This window comes from Phaethon lepturus, unplaced genomic scaffold (assembly GCF_000687285.1).
Source record: "Phaethon lepturus isolate BGI_N335 unplaced genomic scaffold, ASM68728v1 scaffold5143, whole genome shotgun sequence".
Taxonomy (NCBI): Eukaryota; Metazoa; Chordata; class Aves; order Phaethontiformes; family Phaethontidae; genus Phaethon; species Phaethon lepturus.
Window position 1 is genome coordinate 14,790 of NW_010529583.1, and position 22,288 is coordinate 37,077.

The 22,288-nt window shown below is 39.8% G+C and overlaps 1 protein-coding gene across 1 annotated transcript; it reads right to left on the reverse strand.

Annotated features, from left to right (window-relative positions):
- Positions 1-2,954: 2,954 nt before the first annotated feature.
- TTC12 (tetratricopeptide repeat domain 12) lies at positions 2,955-21,946 on the reverse strand (the record flags this gene model as incomplete). The annotated part of the gene is made up of 20 exons (XM_010283973.1): positions 2,955-3,117; positions 4,019-4,244; positions 6,021-6,120; positions 7,014-7,115; positions 7,975-8,043; positions 8,803-8,904; positions 9,432-9,566; positions 10,558-10,621; positions 10,833-10,925; positions 12,556-12,724; positions 13,819-13,907; positions 15,124-15,193; positions 15,774-15,962; positions 16,262-16,322; positions 17,964-18,035; positions 19,002-19,061; positions 19,885-20,006; positions 20,523-20,600; positions 21,158-21,188; positions 21,801-21,946. Coding segments are annotated over 20 exons (2,054 nt in total), but the record flags the coding sequence as incomplete, so codon positions are not given.
- Between the last annotated feature and the right edge of the window lie 342 nt (positions 21,947-22,288).

The window sequence follows — 22,288 nt, forward strand, 5'->3', positions numbered from 1 at the left end:
AACTGTAAAGCTGTGGTGTCCTTGCAAATATTCACCTGAAGATAGTACGCAGTATACATCAAGCATCTTTTTAGTGCCAGGCACCTGCACACACACAAATAGCGAGCAAAACTCTTGGAGACAGGAAGTTTAGAGCAATGCATGTTAAGGAGATAAGAGAGAACATTATTACATAGCCATGACTGTTGTGAGTGCAGTGGAAATCATATGCAAAAAAACGAGCAAAAGTCAGATAAGTAGCATAATGACAACTCAGAAAAGCACTGCAAAAGACACTGAGGACGAAGTGATTGCTCTTGAGGCAAATAACAATAAACCATTATCCATCCCCCAGAAAACTGATACTAGTCTAGTAGATAATACAACAGATTAGGTGCTGAGAGATATAATTTCCAGTCCCAGTCATGTCACTCACCTGACTTCGGTAACCAAGGTCAGGTCACTTCATCTTTTTCCCACTGTGCAAGTTTTCTGGGAAAGAAAACTACCCTGACTGGCGTTTGTACAGCACCTGACCCACAGGGCCCTAATTTTAGTCTCTACCCAAAACCAACACACAGTAATTTGTCACATTAGCTAAACACATTAAACACTTTGAAGAAGGTTCCCTTTCCAGAACTCAGACATCTCCAAGTTATGTTCTGCTTCTTCCACTGGTTGACAGTCTAACCACTCCTTGGTCTTGTCTCCACACAGCTGATAACGAGGCCAAGTCTGTATTACTGTGTTACCCAGATTAGAACAGATAGGCTATTTTGCATCCTAAATACTGTGATCAAAGTTTGTGATCTGCAATTCAACCCCCACCACACAGTTTGACAAACAAACAGAAAGCAGCATGATACATCAACATGGATACCAGACCTGGTACTGTTAAGACTGTTAAGACAGCAGGAAACTTTACAATCTTCACTAAAGGAATAATTCTACTAGAAACAGTAGGTAGTACACTCATAGTCTTTGCAGACCACTTACCCTTGAGAAGGCATGGGTCTCTTCCACAGACTGTCATGAACTACACTACCTGAATGTGAGTCAAGACACGTTCCTGAACCACGAAATACGGCACAACTGTTTTACAAGTATAAAGATGCTACAAAAGTGATCCATACACCCATGGCAACTCCCAGCTAGAATCTACTGGCAGGTTCTTTGTTCTTCAAATCACGACTATAGCTCAATGCCTCTTCTGTAACTGCTTGATTGCTCAGGTCCACTTCCCATCCCCAAACGGCAATAGTTCCTGCTGGTAACCTGGTGTGCTCATAAAAATTCTGCAACAGTAATTCTTTTCGAGGAGGACAAATCAGTTCTCAAACATCTTTTGCAGAAGGAAGTTAGAAACAATTCTCCAATGTGATCACCATTTTCTTCTGAGGACAACAGCAACTGGTATGCAAGAGGTTCTGTTAAGCAAAACCCAGCTTGTCAGTCAAAACCGAGAAAGATCTTTAGCTTTTAGGATGATTTTGACTCTCCTGTAATTTTCGGGTGACACATTACACCTGCTGTTCCCTTTTGACATCCTGCCTCTGTAAACACAAGATTCAACCTTCCCTCCCCCCCAATATTTGGTGTTTGTCAGGTTTAGAACATAGTGCTTATTTGGACTTGAATCCTACACACAGTATTTGTTACATATTTGTCTAGGCAGGGTGTAACTTAATGGTAGGAGATTAAGAAAAATAAAGAGACAGCGTAGTTATCAATTGTATGCTTTTCACTGTGAGGGAAGAGAAACCAGGTGCAAGAGAATTTCCTCCTTCTGAAGTGGGAAGATGATTCAGCTGCTATTTTGAAAAGGAGATGATATATAATTTGTCAGCCACTGTTCTGAAGGGACAAGATTACATACAGAATAGACACCCACAAGTGTCAAGGAGGCAGATTGAAGAGCCATTTTAAAGTCAAACACGACTGGCCTATGCTTCTTCATATAAATGTAATATTTTGTTTCCTGTGTTCAAAACCAAGGCAAAAAAAGAAATATTATATTTATGGCCAAAGTCCTTGTCTAGCCTAAGTTCTACAAGCTACCTGCATCTGTTTATTTGTGAAGATACTATTTGTTACGTTTGACAGCAGTACTACAGCTGCTGTTCTGTTAGCACCACCAGAATCCTCAACAGATATGCTTTCCAGAAGCTTCTTAAACCGCCATTTTGTAAGAACACATAAGAAGTAAGAGTAATCCGTTACTACCTTTCTTTTCAAATTACACTTGGCAGTAGTAGTAATTAATTTTTGACCTCTCCAGAAAACACAGATGCTAGAAGGATGTGCCATTTGTGTTATTGTTTAAAAAATGAGTAACTGTGGAGGAGATTAGAGATGAACACCAGGGGCCATGAGAAAGTACTTAAGATCAGGGAGGTCAACTACTGTTCTTACTCCACACAAAAGTAAAGCACCAAGGGATATTATTAAATTTACAAAGATAGTAAGTGTAAATCTACTAAAATAAACAGCCTGTAATTCAAAAATAAACCTCATTGGCCTAACTTGTCACTAAGATTGAGTGCTTAGTGAAATTAAGACCAACATATTTAAGCTCATAAGTATGAGGTTTAAGGTTTAAGCAAAGAGTGAGGTGGTATCACACATGTGATACTGAATCATAACCTAGCCACCAGAGGACAGCGTATGGGGGGAAAAAAGGGATTCTTCCAAGTCAAAACTCACAATTTATTTCTATTTTCTTCTAATAAACTGGGTACTGGACCCAAACAGGGAACTAGACTAGATGAGCCACTGGTCAATGGCTAACCAGCAAGGAACTCCCCAGTAAGGGCAACATCATTTATTAAATCAGACAAGCTTAATGCAAGCTGTTATTTTAGTTGTTAGCCTAGATAATAAATTAACTTCTTTCTCCTGATACTTACATCAACATTGTTTCACTAGCTTCTGTGGAGGACCAGCAAACATTTTCAAAAGGGACTGAAAAGTTGATGTGCTTTGAGTTAGTTTTATTAAAGAAAAGAAGAAAATACTCAACTGCAAGTGATATTAACAGCACGTTTCAAAAGCTCTTGAAGACTTCAGATGCTATGCACATATTTCATAGAGGAGTTCAGGATGGCCAGTCCATTGAGTTTCCGCAGCTGAAAAATATGCCTGAAAAGACAAACAGAAAAGTTGCTAAGGGAATAGAAGATGACTAACAACAAAAGTTTTAAGCTTCCACTGCTCCGCTATACCCCATGCCCCAACCATCAAGGATATTCAATGCTACATTCAATAAATTCCTCCTAAAGTAGTATCAGAAACAGAGTTTCTAGATTACTATTCCCCATAAAAAGGAAAATGGAAGTTCTAAATAGTATTTGACAATTGTTCAAATAGGTGACATTTCAAATTAACAAAGCTAAGAAAATAAGGGTTTCCCTTCTATCTCTCTGCAGTGATTTGCAAATCTCAGAGCAAATACTTTACTGCTCATTTGGGATCTCCAACAAAAGCAAGGTACTTAAAACTTCTGGAACCTAAGCATTACCCTTTGCTTTCTGTGGTGGTTCAGGATATGTATCAACAAGGTGAACTCAGTTCCCCTGTCTGGAATGCAGTTCAAGATGCAGTTGACAGTTTGCAGCTAGCTAGAGCTTGGCATACTCTTGGCAGGCAGCAGCAGATGTTCTTTGCTGACGTTTTTACTATTGTTTTGCTCTGAGAACAAAAGCTCTGACCTCTACAAACTTCTAACATCACTCCTCCTCCTTCCATTCTTCCGGCAAAGGTAACAGCGGAAAGCAATGCAAAATGTGCTCCTTGAACCATGTTAAGACAGACAAGTAACAACACAGGAACCCCAAAGCAGAACTGTGGGGACAGTATCACATGTGGGAATTCTAGGTGGAGGAAGGGTGATAGATTTCATGGAGTATTTATATAAACTAACCATCTACCCTCTACCTGCTTGCTCTACGAATAGAACCAACTTACATTGTTCAGTTTTTCAAGAATTATCACCTAATAACAACCAGATGGTGCAGGAGAACAATAGCCTTGTTTACAATACCTTGGTTCAGCAACACAAAGCTTTCCCAGAGCAATTGCTGCATTCTCCTGCACTAAAGTTCTTGTGGCATCACCACCAGCATGTTTCAACAAAATCATCACAACATTGGAATTCAGTAAGGACGTCGCTGCTCCAGGAACTACAAGGCATTGGCCAAGGCAGAAAGCAGCATTTCCCACAATCATTTCATTCTCCGAGTCTAAGAGCTTCAGCAGCACACTGAACCCTGGGAGGAAGAGAAATTAATTGTACAGAATGCACACAGATTTGTTCAGGTAGCACTATTTTCTCCTGTCTTTGGCTAAACTCCTAAAGAGTGAGCATTGTTCCATGTTGGGCGTTTTTCTAGAAAACCTGGAGGAGCAGGCAATTTCACAGCAAGGTTCGGGATCCAGGATCCCATCTCAGCTCCACTTGCCTAGATGTCTTTCTCGCAAAACTGAATCTGCACCCTAAGAGGTTCTCTAGCATGGAGCTTGTGTTTCTGCATTTGTTTAATATTTTTCTGAAACTGAACATGCCACCTTTGCTGCATGCAGGATCTTACACTGGTCTCTCCCCTCACCATACTAGCAGGGCAAGCACAGAGTAAAGCACTTATAGTGCCAAGCTAAATGTGTTAAGGCAGAAACTCTGTTGTGGAAAGAACAGCTGAAAAAAGGAATATTAGAAAAGCTTTCTATATATCCTTAGCTAACACAAAGCAGCTCAGCTCATCTACTCCTGTAACCTATGCTGATGTACAGCAGCAGAGTATTTTGCCTGTATTCTTGACACAGAGTTGTATAGCTCTTGCTGGCACCTGTAAGCAGCAGCAACATCCCATGCCACAGAATCTAGAGACATTTAGATGGACCACTTTCTCAATAAAACACAGCCTGGCTTTCACATGCATGAAGTTTCCTTGGGGGTTACATAAGTTTGCTTTGATTTTCTTTCATGATCCCATCTGTTCTTCCAGATCACATCCCACCTTTTCTGCTGCAATAAAATCTTCTGACAAGGCAGTGCTGCTCCAGACAGCAACAGTGACTGGTGCAAAAGTTGTACTAAGTGGCCCAGCTGGAATGCAATTTAATGTCATGGGACTATAGCTTGATTTCAGCAGGCTCCTAGCAACAGGGCAATGTCTGGGTTGGCAAACAGAGATGACAAAAACAAGAAATAGTGACTTCTCACAAGATTAATACCCAGAGTTTTGGTGGAAAGAATGACAGTGAAGTGTTATTGCTAATTTGAGGAAATGAAAGCTTCATCTAGAGATGACAGTGAAACTAATATGGCGTGTACAAAAGGAAGATGATGCTCGGAGAGGCTTTTAATGAGTGGAAATCCTTAGGGTTCAAGTTGAACTGCGCGAGCTGACAGTTTCTTGACAGATTCAACCGTTTAGATAAAACTTAAGTATTCTCTGTTGTAGTTACATTAGCATTAATTGAACCTGGATTTTAAAGCAATCTAAGTGCGTGACTAGAGCGAATATACTCAAAAATACCCTAAGACACCTGGTCTGATAACGTCACTCTGTCTCCATATCCACTTCCTTTTTAATACCAGGCCGAATATCCATGTGTAAATTGAAGGAAACTACCAACAGCCTCAGCCTCTGGAAATCAGATGTCTAAATGAAGTTGCCTATTTTAGCCACTAACTTCGGGAAATACAACCCAATTCAGTGAGAGTTTACAAGCACTTTTTTCAAAATATACATATCTCTGGCTCTGAGAAAGCATATCAAGCCGTTTTACTAGAGTGAGGCCCAGTTTCTCTAACTCAGGCTCATCATCTGATGTGCCTATTTCCATCCAGACTGCTTAATGAGCTAAGGCTCATTAAGCAGCATTTCAGGAGGTAAAACAGCACATTACTCAGAAAACATGGCTAAGGTCTTGCAAGAGTAAAACCCAGTGTTCAGTTCCATTCTAGAGGGGAAGTAAGTAATTGGATGATACTGAGATTACATCTCTGCATTCGGTCTTTAATTAGTGAGGTTGTCACTTACGTTTATCTGACTTCACTAGATCTTCTTGAGCTTGTCTATTACTTCTGGTGCAGATGGAAAGCGTCTTTATACAGTAATTGGATGTGATCTGTCCTCCAGCCTAGATTTGATTAGAATAAAGCATACATTAACAAACATACAATTCATACCCCAATGTACTCAGGGTTACAGAGTAGCTTAGGTACCATGGAGATAGTTAGGTATTCCTTATGCCTAAGCCCAAACACCAAATTAAGACCTTTGCAGAGTATATATCTCAAGATGAACACAGGCTGAAAATGACAAAAAAACCCCATCTCTCTCCTGCCAGTAACAAACATACAAAATTCCCTGAATCTCTGGAGCCTAATTCCTTTCAAACTATTAACTCCTCTGATGGTTGCTAGTTACAAGAGCCAAGCTGACTGCCACCACCTTTTTCTAGATTAATTTTATCTGCATCATAGAAAATCTGTAGAAATCCACATCAGGCTGGGTGGATACACATTCTGCTAGATATGCAGATCTACAGCAAAAGAGTGTCTACAGATTAACATATGCATCATTTAGGGAAAAATTGCTCCCAAGCTTGATTCAGCACTCACTGATAATCAGTGGAAAGGGCTGCATTGCTTTTCACTAGCCCAAATTAGATCACACCAATTTTAAGCTTTAATCCTCCAAGTGGGCCTGCAGTAGTAGATTCTTGATTTTGCAGGTCTCTGCAAGCAGAGCTGTGCACAGGTATCTGGCTCATACAGAAACAATCAACAAAACGGGGCTATGGACCAGACCACAGAAGGCAGTCTAGTCTCCAAACTGGCTACCTAGCTTAAAATTAAACTTGAGAACACTGTTACAATAGACAACACAGATGCAGATGCAGACACACACAGTCAGAGCGCCTGCACAGGTCTTTCTCTTGGGGAAAGGAGGCTAAACACAGGGGCAACTATGGTTTTCTTAAAGGACAATACAAGCAGAAATAGAGTGAATTTTGTTAAATTAATTTACTTTCAAGAATTTGATCATTTTCTTCACCACGTCTCCTTTCACTACCTCTTCCACTGCTGAGAAGGATGCTGGCAGGATGCGACTTAGCACTCCAATGGCTCTCTTTAATCAGAAAAGAGTGTGAGAGAAGAAAAAAAAAAGTTTATTTGTCCAGACAACTTTAAGGAGTTTTCAAATTATTTTGTTTTTGCAGAATAAAAATAAAGTAAATGAAGTGATAAAGGAGAAATTTATGGAAATAAAATGAAGAACATCTTTGTTATGGCTTTTTATGGACATGGCCATGTTATGGACATGGCTTTTTTATTGCTTACTGAAAACTGAACTCAGCACAACTTCTAAAGACTCAGTATAGAGAGAGATGAGACCAAACTGAGATCAGCACAACTCCCTGTATGTTTATTTATTGAAACAATTTCCTAGTAGAAACCAGCCCAACACTGCTGGTAGTGAGTCAAGTAAAACAGATGAGAACAATTCACATGAGTTCAGAGAGGCGAACGGACTGAGTCCACATCTGCTCCTACCCATTTGCATTGAATAACTGCTATCTGTGGGAGTTACACACCATTAATAGGAGTACAGTCTCCTAGGTGTGATTCACATACAAGAACTGTGAGAAGAAAAAGCTGCTAAACACCCAAATTGTTCTTGCTCCTTTGCTTTTAGATTATTTTTTTTAAGAGATTTATATTGAAAACCATCCTAAGGATGAAATGATTTGTAAGAGCTTCTATTAAGTAGATTTTAAGAGAACATTGAGAACCTCTTACACCAAACAATAGAAGAAAAAAAAGAATAATATAAGTGGTATATTACTTCTTTACTACTACTACTAATTATGAATGTTCTAAGCCTCAAAGCCTAATGTACAGGCTGGCACAGGGAGCAGTTTGCACTGAAGTGTTCAGGTCTGGTCAGCTAATACAATCTTTCGCTAGTCCATAGATATCCCACTTACTGTCACAATCCTTCCATCCTTATCCCCGAGGAGAGACATGCACCTGGCACTTATGTCCACAGCAAAGTGCTGAAACAACAATGTGAAAAACTCAGTCCAGCTGATTGCTGGGAAGTGTTAAGCAGAAATGGATTAATAGACAAAGCATCCTACAACAAAGATTCCAATGGAGATCACGGCACACACAGCAGTAAGTTACTAACACTTCAGCACCCAGATGTAACTTCGGAAATTCTTCCTTCTTGATGGAATCCTTAGTTTCAAATAATTTTGGAATGTGCCAAGCATCTAAGAATATCCCATAACTGGATATTCTTGGTTTTGATGCCAAACAAAACATTTACACCACTACAGAAAGGTACTATACGTGCTTTACATTGTATTTTTCTCATAACTGTGTGTATATTGGGGAAGGGGGTGGAGGAGAGAGTTTTGTACATTTTTTTAACTTTTTAGCTTGCTTATCTTGTCAACTGCCCTTAACGATAACCTTAAAAACCAGTTAGAATTAAAAATTAACTGAACACCACCAAAACCCAAGGTTGGCAGCCTTTAAGTGCTTCAGCATGCTTGGTGTGAAAGAGGGCCCTAAATCCACCTAATGCAGTCAAGCTCTTTTTCCCTGCACAGACTGCAAGCTCACAATATTCCACCATCATTCCCTCACCTATTCTATCTGAATGTTCTGGTATGACTTGAGTGACTGGCATCAGGCCCATTTACACTGACAAGGGAGGAGGATGCTCTAACTGCTCAAGTGATTCTGAATCTCTGAGGAAATGATTATAGGAAGAACACTACCAAAGAACTTTCACAGATCTTGTATACCTGGATGATCACATTTGATTCAAGCAGTAAGTTCATCATTAGGCCCAGCACTGCACACAAACAATCCTGGTATTTGGGTGTGCTGACATCAAAGCGTTCATCCTGTGTCAAAGGAGAGAAGAGTGCAGTCAATACAGAGGTTCAGAATATGCACTTTCTCAGTCTTCTGTGTGCTTACTTACACGGAGCACAATGAACTCGGAAGGAAGAAAAAGTCCTGTGAGTAACAGAGGTAAAGATGCCTTTTTGATACAGATTTGTTCCTGTGTTTATTTCACTTTGGTATGCAAAGCTGCACACTCCAAACTTCTGACGTTTAGGCAGTTAACAAGATCCTTTCCCACCCCCTGAATTCTTTAGTTTCTGAGGACTGAGTTCATACTGCATCCTGTATGCGGTATGAATACACTTACAATAAGGGACCACTCTTGTCCATCCATCTATCGATCCACAACTTACGGGAACCACAAACCGCTTTGAGACCTTTATCCAACTACCGGATTTGAAAGATCTCAGTCAAGGGTTCAGAGCTATTAGGGGAGTCAGACAAACATGATCACACACAAATGCCATATCCACAGGAAACGGGGCTGAAAACACTATTCTAGGGAGCCGTCAAACTTCTTTACCACAAGCTTTAAGCATGCTTGCCAGCACTCTTTGCACTCGGCCATCTGCATTCGAATGACTACATCTGCACACAGATTCCCCATGATGCCAATACAACGGGCAAGGGCTGCCTGGTTCACCAGCTTGGCAGAGGTCTAAAAAAAAGAGAAGAGGGGAATAACAAATTAAGAACAAGTGACAAGGAAACAACAAATACGTGTTCCTATCCCTCTGGCAATGGAAAATTGGATTTCAGAATCTCTCTCACCTATGTTAAATCCTAACTGCCCAAAGTTTGCAAATCATCCTCATTTTCACAATGAATCTTCTGATGATGTTTTAAGAGTCTTGGGAAAAAGTGACTGGATTCTGTGGTCCCTAATTCTCAGACTGTGAATGTTTCCTATTATCACTCACTCAGGTCACAGAACAGTCTCTGCTGCAGCTGCAATTCCATTAAGGTATGTTCAAATGGAGAGAACAACAAGCACTGTAAAAATGCTGTAATGCATTGTCTTGGTGCTCGTTTGGAGAAGCAGAAGTATTTTACTTCCCAGCTATATCTGCTGTTCTGCAACAGAACCAATCTTCCCTATCATCTTCCCTCTTCCTGAGGAGAGGTTTCTCTACCAACAGTATTGTAAGTTTGTAGTTTAAATAAGCAATAACCAGGAAAGGGATCTGAACCACTAAACATCTTTACCTTGGGAACCTAATGTCATGTCCTCACCCTGATCTCTCAGATTAAAAAGTAACAGAAAAAGTCACTATCCAAGATATACCCATTTGATGACAGTGGATTAAACTCACGTTAAGAAGAGTGTAACATAAAGCTGAGGGTGAAATCCGGGCCTGACAGATTACCAGTGGGAATCTGCAACCAAGTCCAGAGTTTTCACTGAATATAAAACTAGCAGTGTGTAGAAACCAAGCACTAATTACTGGAGACGGTGAACATTTTCTTGAGGAAAGTGCATGACAAAACTGGCTTTCTTACGCCTACAGAACTACAGACACAGTAACTACTGTGGTTCTAGCACAGAGGGGTTCTGTCTGGGAGCAATTGGCTGTAAAACTGGAAAGAGCGGTCATAAGACATGTTACACAGAAGTAAACCAGAAATAGAGAAACTGAGATCTTTCATACCAGCAACTGGGTGAATAAAGGTAAAGCATCTGTGGAAAGCATGACGCGACACTGGGTATTGAACCTGTTGAGGGACGAAGAAAGCCAAATTTGGACACTTAAAGCTTTAGACAAAAATCACAGATCAAGGCAACATAACAGCAACATAAAGACAAGGTAAACATCAGTCAGCAACGTACCCTCACAGCAAAGACGACCAACAGCCTCTATCACTAGCTCGCTTAGTACATTTCAAAGTACAACTTTATAACAATGGATGGAGAAATGTAAGCTACCTTTCCTCTTCAATTAAATCAGACAGTATATTCATGGCACTGCTAGCCCTGACATCAGTGCTGTTGACAAACGTCATCAAAATCTGCAGCCATCTGTTATTAAAAAAAACAAAAAAATTATGTCAGCTGTGGTTGAATTACTAAAGCTCAAAACTGTATTTTAAGTGCACCAACACAATTTATGATCTTAAGCTCCTTTGTGTTCAGTAGGGTTTTGACCAAGATGGGTATACCAGGCCCTTCAAACATACTCAGTCACCTAACTGCCGTTGGAACAATATTTTGGCACTAGATTCTCTTGCAATATTGTCCCTCTCCACACAGGTACAGTGATTTTGACACATGTACCAATTTCCGTCAGCATTAGAACATTTAGTCAGCATGTAAGCTTCACAGACATTTGAAGCTAAGCTGCTTTGCTGCTGGCAAACATCTTGGGGACAGACAAGTAGAATGCGAGTTAGGACTGAGAACACCATCAGCACAGCCCAGTACTGAACAGCTTCAACAGATTGTAAAGGCCTGCAGGGGATGTCAGTGTTGAGGACACTCGTCACTTAAGAGGGCACGCTGAGCAAACCCAACAGTCTTTGGAGGGGTTTAACTAAAAAGCGCTATGGTAACAAAGACAAATTAATCTCCTGCCTGAATAAGAAGAGCATTGTACCATTCACCTCTTGAGCTTTTTGGAATAGTGTGCGCTTGTGGCTGTGGGATTTGAACTGCATGCAATTCACAGGACTTCAGACTGAACCCATGAGCTCTGCCAAACAATAAGTACCTCTGCAGACATGTGCTGGGGTTTCCACATGCTCCTCTACTGAGCTGAAATTCTCTGCCAACCTTCTCCAACTTTATAGCACAGTAAGAAAACCTGTAGTCTTGTCTCTTCTTGACGACGAGACCAACTGCTGAGAAGCCCAATATCTGCAACTTTACCTTCTGAACGTCCTAACTCTTTTCATCCAGTCAGGCCCAGGATCTCTTTCAGAAGCTGACAGAAGATTTTTTCAGGCTCCTTGTATTTCAAGACACAGTAATATTATCTCCCCTTTTTAAGGATCCTCTCAGATGTGGCCCATTTCTTTAACCTTTTCTCCAAGGAAAAATGCCTCTGGATTAAAGTTGTATATAATATAGTGAAGTGTGTATGACTGTTGGTGAATCTTTTCTGTTCATCCATTACTTCAAACCATGTAGTGCAAACCAGTAAATTAAAATTTCTCCTCTGCTTAACTCTAGAATGAAATAGCAGGACAATAGGATAAAGGTAATAGACTGTTGTTTCTTTCTCCACTCAGTGAGTCATGGCAACACTGAATAACCATAACTACCAATTGCCAAATGAGGACAGAATCGCAGCTTAAAACCATGAGCTATTAAGAGACAACAGTATAAGCTCCTGATTCAGTGCTTGACAGCACACACTTACTGGTTTAAGAAAAGGTAACTGTGCCTCCAAATTACATGATCATCCTCAGGAATGAGGAATAAGCCCTTTCTACTTAGTTTCACAGACATCCTTAGACATAAAAATTACTGCAGTTTTCCCCACACACATCTAACTTTTGCTTAGCTAGGCCCTTCCCTGAAGGACAGAAGTCTCAATGTCATTATGTTCCTTTCAGAAAGCCTGTCACCTTGGTGCTAGTGGAATGAGTTCTGAACATCTGTGAACCCAGGCATTAAGGAAATTTTTCTGAGGTATAGTAGTGCTTATTACTTGGTTAGATCCTGGTGCCTGACCAGCAGTCTCCTCCCATTCTCATTCTGTGAGTAAAGAGCAATTAGTGCCAGTGTCTCCTTTTGGATCTCTGATACCCCAGAAGTAAGCAGTTTTGGCAGCTGTGCATTCACATCAGAGTGAGTCAATAGAAGGCGCTGATTTTCTACTGGAAAAAGAGAAGATGTAAGAGCAATGTCACACACAATGACACCCCCACTACTCTGTATTTTTTTCCCCTAGGTGCTGATTTAACAGGTTTAATAACTTTATTTCTTCCGCTAAGGTGCTCATTCACTCTGATGTGTTCATCTTGCGTAACACTCCCGCAGAGCAACGGTAAGGCAGAACATCCACTAATTTTCTCTCAGCTCCATTACTTCAACACATACTATGGTGTTTGAATTTCTACCCTCACTAGCAACACTGTAGCTCCTCAGGCACCAAGAGCTTCTTCAAGCAAGGAGACATCAGAATCATGAGCACAAAGTGTCCCTCACTTCATCAGCTGCCTGCAAACTGCCAGGGTCCAGGCTGTTCAAGCACAATGGTACACTGCCCTGCCAGGCACAAATGCGTAAGCTACGCAAGGGTGCACATTGCTCTGTATTTACTGCTAACTACATGTAAGCAGAATATAAAATGGGTTTTCCCCTTACCTTGCAGAATGAATATTCTCTTGGGCATCAGCTGGATCCTGTGATACACAAGTCAACGCAGAGGCTGACACCAAGCATTCTGCATTTTCCTTGTGTGGCCCTCTGCACCACCTGACCACCCACCACCACCCCAGACCATTTCTCATGTACCTGCATACTCTCTAGAAACAGAGCCAAGGGCTACCCTGCCCAATGACTATGGGTTGTGAATGCCAAAGGAATCCAGCCTTCTCTAATGGCACTCCTATAAAACTCTGCTTTCTGCTGGTATAACGGCTTAAAAAAGACAAAATGATGCAAATGATACTATCTTAGAGCAGCAATAATCATGGGGAATTTACTTTCCACCCCTTCAGTAGATTTAAAATGCTCACAAAAATAGACAGAAAATTCCATCTCATGGTGCGCAGAGCTACGAAAATTGTGGCTGCTGCTAGCAGTATACCTCCACACTTGCATTTGACATGTAAAACTTCGTGTACAACAAGGTCTAGACCCAAGTACTCTGTGAAAGTGATGTTCATGCCAAGCCACAATTTTGGATACAATAAGTGCCATATTAACAGTACATTAACAATAAGTAATGTTGATTACATAGTTTTACCATTCCCAGCGCAGACAGCTTGCCAAAGGAAGAGAAGAGAAACAGAGAGATCCACTTCAGCCGTGTTTTTTCTCTCTGCACAGAAGGCCCTAAATTAGAAATGGTAGCTTGTAAAAAGAGCACAGGACAAATCACACAATTAGCTCTTCAGCTAGTGAAATCAGCAAAGTCCCACAGAGATGAGGATCTCCCACACGAACACTTAAGCTCATAAGCTCTAAACCCAGCTCATTGGCTAAACATTTTTAGGACTATCAGACTTGTTTTCCAGAGGACCTCCCCTGAGGCCAGATTTATGATCGGCTAGCCCTACTCTTCCCTCACCACACACAGACCCTACGTGAGCATCACACAGCACAAAACAGGTAATAAATTCAGTTCTGCACTGAGATAGTTGTGAATAGCCAGAGCACAAAAACTGTGTAAGTTTGGAAGTGCTTCATCTATTCTTCGTCTATTTCCAGCCAACACCCCAAATACTGATGAACCCTAAAAGTCATCTCTGTGCTGCAGTCCCACTGACAACCTTAAAGAATAGCCCTCCTGCCCTGTTCACCCAGATCATGCTGTTCTGAACCTACTTAGTTACGCGGTTTGAAAATTTTGCACCTTTTGTACGTCTGTCTTGTTTCCATTATCTATCTGCACCTGACTCAAATATACATTCAGACAAGAGAGATCTCTGAAGAGAAAGTTTATAAAGCAATACAGATAAATATTAGTCAGATTTGGTTTTTGATTACCAAAACACAGTATAACGGCAGCCAAGAAAATATAGCAGCAGAAGATACAGGTACCTAGAGATGATCCTCTTCCTTGATTACAAGATTAGAGAGTTTCACAGGTTACATTACAGAGCTATATGGCCAAATATTTACTGATGGCAATTAATAACACCAGCGAGTCTAACCAGGTATACTTAAAGCAACTAAGTGCTTTCAGATGTTACTTTATATTAAGGTTGGGGTTTTTGGTGTGGTTTTGGGGGGTTTTGTTTGTTTGTTTGGGTTGTGTTTTGTTGTTTGTTTTTTTCTTTAAAACCTGCTCTCACCATGAGAGATAGGATAACTGTATAGAAATAGGAGACAAAACCAGAAATTCATTAATTCTGTTCACTGTATCTAAGAGAGCACTGTTTGTATAAGACTTAGATATAAGTCAGTCCATTCAGACATTAAAATCTGTTATTACATTATCTTTTGATCATTTCATCTGCATTTCAAGAAGTGATTGTGTTTCTCAAAAACAGTATTTTCACTTCCTCATGCTGTAACACTCTACTGTGTTCCTTTGGAGAGCTCTTACCGTCTTACAATCTCGTTGTCTTTGAGGATACTGAATCCATTGTTGGTTCTAAATAAAGTTTGCTCAGTGCCTGAAAAATTCAGAGATAAACAAATCAGCTCTACGATCCATCTGGCTGATGTATCATTGTGAAGGCATTGTGAATCCTGCTTTTCTTCAACACAGTGTTAAAAGAAAAGGTCACTGGATCAACAGCTTTGGGAAAGAACATAGTTAAAAGAGGGGAAGAACTCCAAGAATGCTACTTGAAATAGAAGCAGCTTTGAAGCTGAAGACTGCTCTAATTCATGCCTGGTGCTGTAAAGAATAATTGACTTCAAGTTAAAGGCTTTTTAGGAAGACTGAAACATGAGACTAGCTTTGCAAATCAATACGCTTTACCAGAGAATTACAAATACTTCTAAACAAATGAAACAGTTCTTAAGAGATCCAAATCCATAAGAAGTCTTAACAGCTCAGCTACAACAGCAGGCTAGCTGTAAAATAAAAATATGTAAATATCTACTGGCCATAAACTTTGAAATATCAAACATTGCTGAATTTATGTTTTAAATATAGGAATAGTTTTTCTGTTCCTTTAATACTCCACTTGTATTCATCTACTTGGATTAGAACTCCCATGAGCAACAAGCTTTGCATCAAATACTTACAATCTTTCACAGCTCCTGTCAAAAGTCTGATCCCTCCTGTGTAGTAGAGGATATTCCGGTCAGGCCTATCAAGTTTCTTCAGCAGTTTTTCTATGGACAGAGCGGCAAGCTTTCCACACTGAACTTCCTTCATTGCTTTCTCTTCATCTTTCATTCTTTTTTCCTCCAAGTTTACCTCGTTCATGCAATCTTGGAAACCAAAAGAAAACAAAGCACAAAGCATGGCTTTGTTAAATGTTAAATGTTTTGATATGGTCAAGTTTCAAGTAAAAAATGAGGTAGACTCCATGACAGAGAGAGCACTACCTTCTACTTGCAGATGTACAGAATGGCTCATGGCTTTGGCAAGTGAAACAGAGCTTAAAGAGGAATCAGAAACAAAAGCTGCGTGAAGAAACTCCATGAAAAAAACCAGAACAGCGGTTTTGATTAAGTTCCATCTTGATCCAAAAATCAGGGATAACAGCGTAAAAATCTCTATTTCTTACCTTTAAATAGGCTTTCCTTTTGGGGATCAATTTGTAAGATCTTCTCATAACACTGCCTGGACTTAACAGAGAAAAGAAACGGGCTCTCAATTTAAGATAAAAATGGGAAGATGATAAAAATTCTATCCTAGTCAGAGTCATCCTGTTAAAGCTCAAAAGCTCTTGGGCCACAGTACTTAATAAATGTGAAAAATAAAATTTATGGAGACACACAAGTCAAAACTTTCATAGTCAAAAGTGTAAGCTGAATATTATTCTCAGTCCCTACATCTGCCTGCTATTTCAAATTAAAAGGAAAATTTCAAGCACAAACCTAGGAACTTACAAGTAGGAACAAAAAGCAAAGTCCCAGTGAGAAAACAGGAAGTGAGGCCTAGCCTTACAATTGCAGGAACTGTAACTATGAGCAGGGATCAGACACGTGCATCTTGTATCTTTATGTTCTATTTGTGCCTTTTGTGTATATTGAGCATATGCTCAGAATTAAACTGATGACCAAGTTTGCAACAGGGAAGAATCATCTTCACAGATGAAGATGGTTCTTCCAAGAAGCCCTCAAGGCATATTTCATGTAGACTTGTATTGTCCGTGCACTACAGTTACTTCTAGTGAGGTCATTTCTGACAGGATCAGAAATACTTTCGCGCTTGCCTGCTCTCCTCTTCGGGCTCTTTATTATCTTGAAGATGAAGGGTCGAGGTTGTACTAAAATATCTGGCAGTTTATTTCAAGCTTAAGTATTTGTTAATAGGATGTTCCATTATTTTAACGGTATTTATGCTTCCATTAGGTTTAATTCTGCATTTCATGTGTGAAAAATCTTTTATTTGACATTCACTTCACTAGGATCTTGGGGAAAAAAATGAAAGATGCTAGTGAGAATAGTATCATCTTAACAGCTCAGTTAACTTGAAACACAAAGAGGTTTTTCTCATTCACAGGTGACGTGCAATCATTTCTTAGTTATATGCAGCAACAGTTTAATAACATCTACTGCACAGAGCTATTTACGATTTTAAAAAAGTGAAATACATTTTGCTTAATTGTCTCTTCGGGAAAAATGTAGTCACTGCTAGTGGACTGCAATCAACAAGAGCCTGTGGTACCTGACAAGGACACTCGTTCATTCTGATCCTTACCAGAGCTGAAATATGGCACTACCATGTCCCTGAGCACACATTGCTAATATCAGTCTTGAAGCACTTCAACAGAAGTGCCAAACATGGGATTTTCTAAGCATATACACAACCCTTGCAGACTCCCCAAACACTCACCCAGACTAGACTCAAGCCTCACAGAACCAGAGTAAAGCTTGCTGTCCTGGTGTCTGACAGCCAAACGGTGACAAATTGCCACCAGATAAACCATGTATACCAAATAGAAAATTTCCTCCTTCTTTTGAGGTTGATTAGAATACAAATTGTCACAGCTACACAGAAGTGTCCTCGTACATTTTATGTGTACCACGGTAAAGGATGCAGGCTATTTTACTAAGATGTGAAAAGAAGACTTGATTTTAGAATTATTAGACTTTGCAAAGCACAGAAAATTTCTCTCAAGTCTAAAGGCTTGAGCCTTTATACTTGAGCATACTTTCATTTGTCCGATTCTTAAGATCACAAATTTCTCCTTCTCACCCACATCATCATGTCAAAAGCAGAACAAAACATGGTCCCATGGCCACAAGATTTAGTCAACTTACCTCACTGTAGTGCTTAAGTTCCAGGTGAGCTTTCCCCATTAGAAAATAGGCTTTAATGTATTTCTTATTGCACTGTGTTAGAAAAGGAATTATTAATTATGCGTTTAGAAATTTTAACCTTTTAATATTTTTTACAGCCTTCTAACTAATAGTTACAGCTGCCCAAAATAACTGTAAGCACCGAAGAGGGTATTTATACCATCTACTAGAGGAATCTAAAGTTTATACGCTGAATTATTACCTCCAGGTACCAACTTCCCCATGCAAGGAACATAGGCTTCAGTCTCGTTAAAGGCAGAAAGCAGCTAGTGCTAATATACTTCCCAGAAAACTGCACTTCAGGCAATGAGAGCAGACTCACACACGGTTAGATAATGTTAAGGCCTGCATCAACAAGTCTATAATCACAGAACTTCTGTAACGACAGAATTTCCGTATGTCTTTTGATTAGTTCTGCCAGGAGTTAAATAAGTACTAATTAGCTGTGCACAACAAAAATTGAGGAAACATCTAGCTCAACACTAACAGATTAGGTGACCTTTTCTAGTTCAGTTGTGTGTCAAAAATACTGATTTCTTGAAATGATGCTGCCAATATTATTAACATCTGATAATTGTGTTGTAGTCATGGGCATCACTGATGTAACACAACTGAATTTGGATTCAGCTCTTTGGCATTTTATATAACCTTTACCTTTCCTACCAGATCTGATCTTTGTAAGCTTAGAGAGTCCCCTTTCCCTTTTTAGAAGGATGAGCAGATACTGTGTGCCAATGTGTGTAGTTAATAGCTTATTATTACTTATAAGAGCTTTTAATTAAAAAGTTTGTTAAGAGCTAGAAAAGCTTCTGCACACAGGCAGCACTGAAATATTAACTGCTTTATACTGTTCAAGTTAATTCAGGATGCAGGAATCTATGCACCACCACCACATTCTTTCATTTCCATTAGCAAGTTGTCTCCATATCATCAGTTACACAGAAACCCACCCTCCAGGAACACTTGATCTGATCATAAAAGACAGAATCCTGAAGTTACCTTTAATGCCCATTCACAGTCACCAATGGCTTTTTCATACTCATGCATCTTCAGGTAGGCCTGAAATAAAACCAAGAGAGTCCAGGCAGAAGAATGAGAACACTTCAAACAACTTCCACCAACTATTGTACAAACTTTAGCTAATTAAAAAAAAAACTAGACTGTTGATTTGCCTAGCCATTGATTTTGCAGGATAATTACCAGCTGTTTCTTAACTTGTCTTCCCCAACTCCTTGGAGTTTGTAACTTAGAATAAATTTAATAAAACAAAATTCAATACACACATATGGATTATACACAGCAAGCAGAGAATGCAAAGCAAATGTTAACATTCTACAGTTATAAGTGATCCCTAAAAAAAAAAAATTAAAAATCAGTGCCTTTAAATAAATCTATGAATTATAATGATTTTTTTCCACTTATTCTGGACGAGCAAGGGTTCACCTGTACTACATCCAAGAAGGAGGAGAGATAAGCACTCCCTCAGGAAGGACTAGCCACAGCAAAACTAAAGCTTCCGAGGCATTCAGACACATCACTCAAGAGGGAAGAATTTACACCTCTAATGATCTTCTTTGTGCAAATCTTTCATTAAGTTTGTAAAAAGATTAAAACCTTCAATCTGGACTGTCTTGCTGTTAACTTCTAGCCACAGTAAAAAATTTACTGTTGATAATATGTCAGCAAAGCAGATCTCATTAACTCCTGGTAGCGGAGGACGGCCAGGAAAAACTGTCTGCTCCCTTTTTTAAGCCTCTCTGTAATGCAACAGATATTACCTTTTATGAAATTCACTTAGGTAACAAAACAATCCTTTTTGGGTTCTACCCTGGCAAAGTAATGCTAAAAGCAGTACAGTGGTAGCTCACTTCCACATGCTGACCTGTGCTCTGTTTGTGTAAAGTTCCTGTTTATCTTTCAGTTTTTCCAGACCTTCAGTGTATCTCTGAATGGCTACGACATAGTCTCCTTTCCTGAAGGCATCGTTTCCCTTCTCTTTCAGAGCTGCAAAACAACAGACATGCATTCAAATTAACATTTGTTTTCTATTTCCCCAAATGGTGACTAAGGAAGCAGAGGCCATATTCTCCTGTTGGAATAATCATCAAAATTCCGGTCCGGCTCCATTGCAGCTATCTTTTATTTAGCCATTATTTGCAAGGGACTTCAGAGCTATTCAGTGTACATAATCCCCATTCCTCTTTCAGAGGGAAAACGGAGCATTTGTCTTTGCCCAGCCCAGCTCCGGAATACTCAGACTTGCTCCCTCCATCCCAAACTCTTATCATAGAGAGGATCGTATGGAGAAGAACAGGTTGCAGTGACTCTGTGAGGTATATAACCCTGTTATATCCAGCTAATCAAGGCTGTGGATGAGATTATTGGTCTCAATCAACCCAAGCACCGCCTTAGTGTGCCTAAGAATGGCAATAACAGAGTAGCTCAATAGCCTCTTAAATCAGCCCAGCTCCTACAAAGTAGTTTTTGAAGGCATTAGCTAGAAAAGCCTTTAGCAATTACCATTTGCTAAGTGTTCGTTTCTCTGCCTTCGTTTAGCTCGTTCTTTTGCATCCTTTTCCAAAGCTGCCAGAAAGCCATCTTTGAGCCAGGAGAGTTGGTGGTATTTTAGGTTAAAAAAAAAATTAAAAAAAAAAAAAAAAAAAAGAAGAGCAAGCTTCATTAAAAATCAATCTACAGATGAGAAAAAGTAATTTCTAAGGTATTTCCAAGTCATTTCTCTACAAAGAAAATATTAAGGGGACATTTCAACAATTAAACTGGGACATGAATGACAAGCTGTTACACATGAAGACCATGCAATCACTCAAGATTTGCATACTTGCCTCAAGTATCTCATCTCTAGGGATAAACTTATTTCCTTTTAAATTCAGAATACTAACTTTTTAGATGAGAGGCCAGAATATAACAAAATACACCAACAAGATTCCTACCTATGAACAAGTACAGCCATACTGGTAATATACTTGAGTGTGTTCCTAGATCTGACTGAATTTCAATTAAAAGTCACTAGAAAAGTTAGCTTTGACTTTGGCAGGAGTAGAATTAGGTCTTGCATGAAGTAACAGCAATCCTTACTCCATCTCTGCTAAACCAGATTGAAGAGATACTAAATACTACAGGGAGCACTGTCCTACCTGCATTCACTGCCTCTGCATTTGCCATGTCCTAAAAAAACAAAAACACAGCACATGCATGTAACTCATACAGACATTTTAGGAAAACCCACAGGAGCAAAGGAACACTTGGTTAAGTTGTTCAAAGCTACAAGGCATCTGAAATATCCAGATTGATGCATACTGGGAATATCAAATTGACACTTAAACAAAGGATGGTAAGGACTGAATAATTTTTGACATCACTGGAATGCTTCCATTTGTATCTTTAATGAGGCAACTCATTGAAATCCAAACCCTACTACAGGAATCAAAGCCTAATCAAATTAATGAAGGGATTCTTGTGTCTTCAGAATAGTTTTGCTCAAGTTCCTGAAGTGCAGGTAAAAGCTACAAGTTATGGCACCTCAGTGCTTGCGTCCAACTTTGATAAATCCAACCGAAGTATTCTGTGTAATTAGCAGTCTTAAGACAAAGACAACATGACATCAAGTACCTCCCAATAACATAACTAGTAAAAAAAATAAAGTCACCTTCAGAACATACTTGTAAGTATTGTTCAAAGTTTTTTCTCCTGGGCAAGGAATGTGAACTGGTGTTACTTAAAAAGACCTAAACTACATACAGCTTTAACTTCAACGGGAAAAAAAACCCTTACGGAAGCTTGTGTGTTGATGACGGTTCTGTTCACCGTAGCCTTCCCTTCTTCCTCCTTGCTAGTTTCTTGATCATGGAGCCTTTCCTCTGTTTCAGCAATGGTTTTTTCCTTTACAGCTGGGTCTGTGGAGTTGAAGCCTTGCACTAAATTGGCTAAAAGGGGACGAAAAAAAGGAGATATACATGCACGTGACTCTAAGTGATCCTGGAGGGACCAGGAGCCCAGTTGTGCCTCTGATGACATACGCTTTTGAAGGCACTGGTGACAAGTATGGCCTTTATAAATGGAAACATTTACAAATACTGCTTCATCTCACTTCCAAGAGCTACCTACAGCTTCCGCGTTATACAAATTCCTAGGTTTAGAAAGCAACCCTTGACACTTGCAAAGCCTCACGACACCTGAGCTCATAAGGAGACTTTGTATAAAACAAACCCGAAACGCGGGGACGAGAACTTTCCCCTTTCCCACTCCTTTTCTGCCTTCTTTCCCCC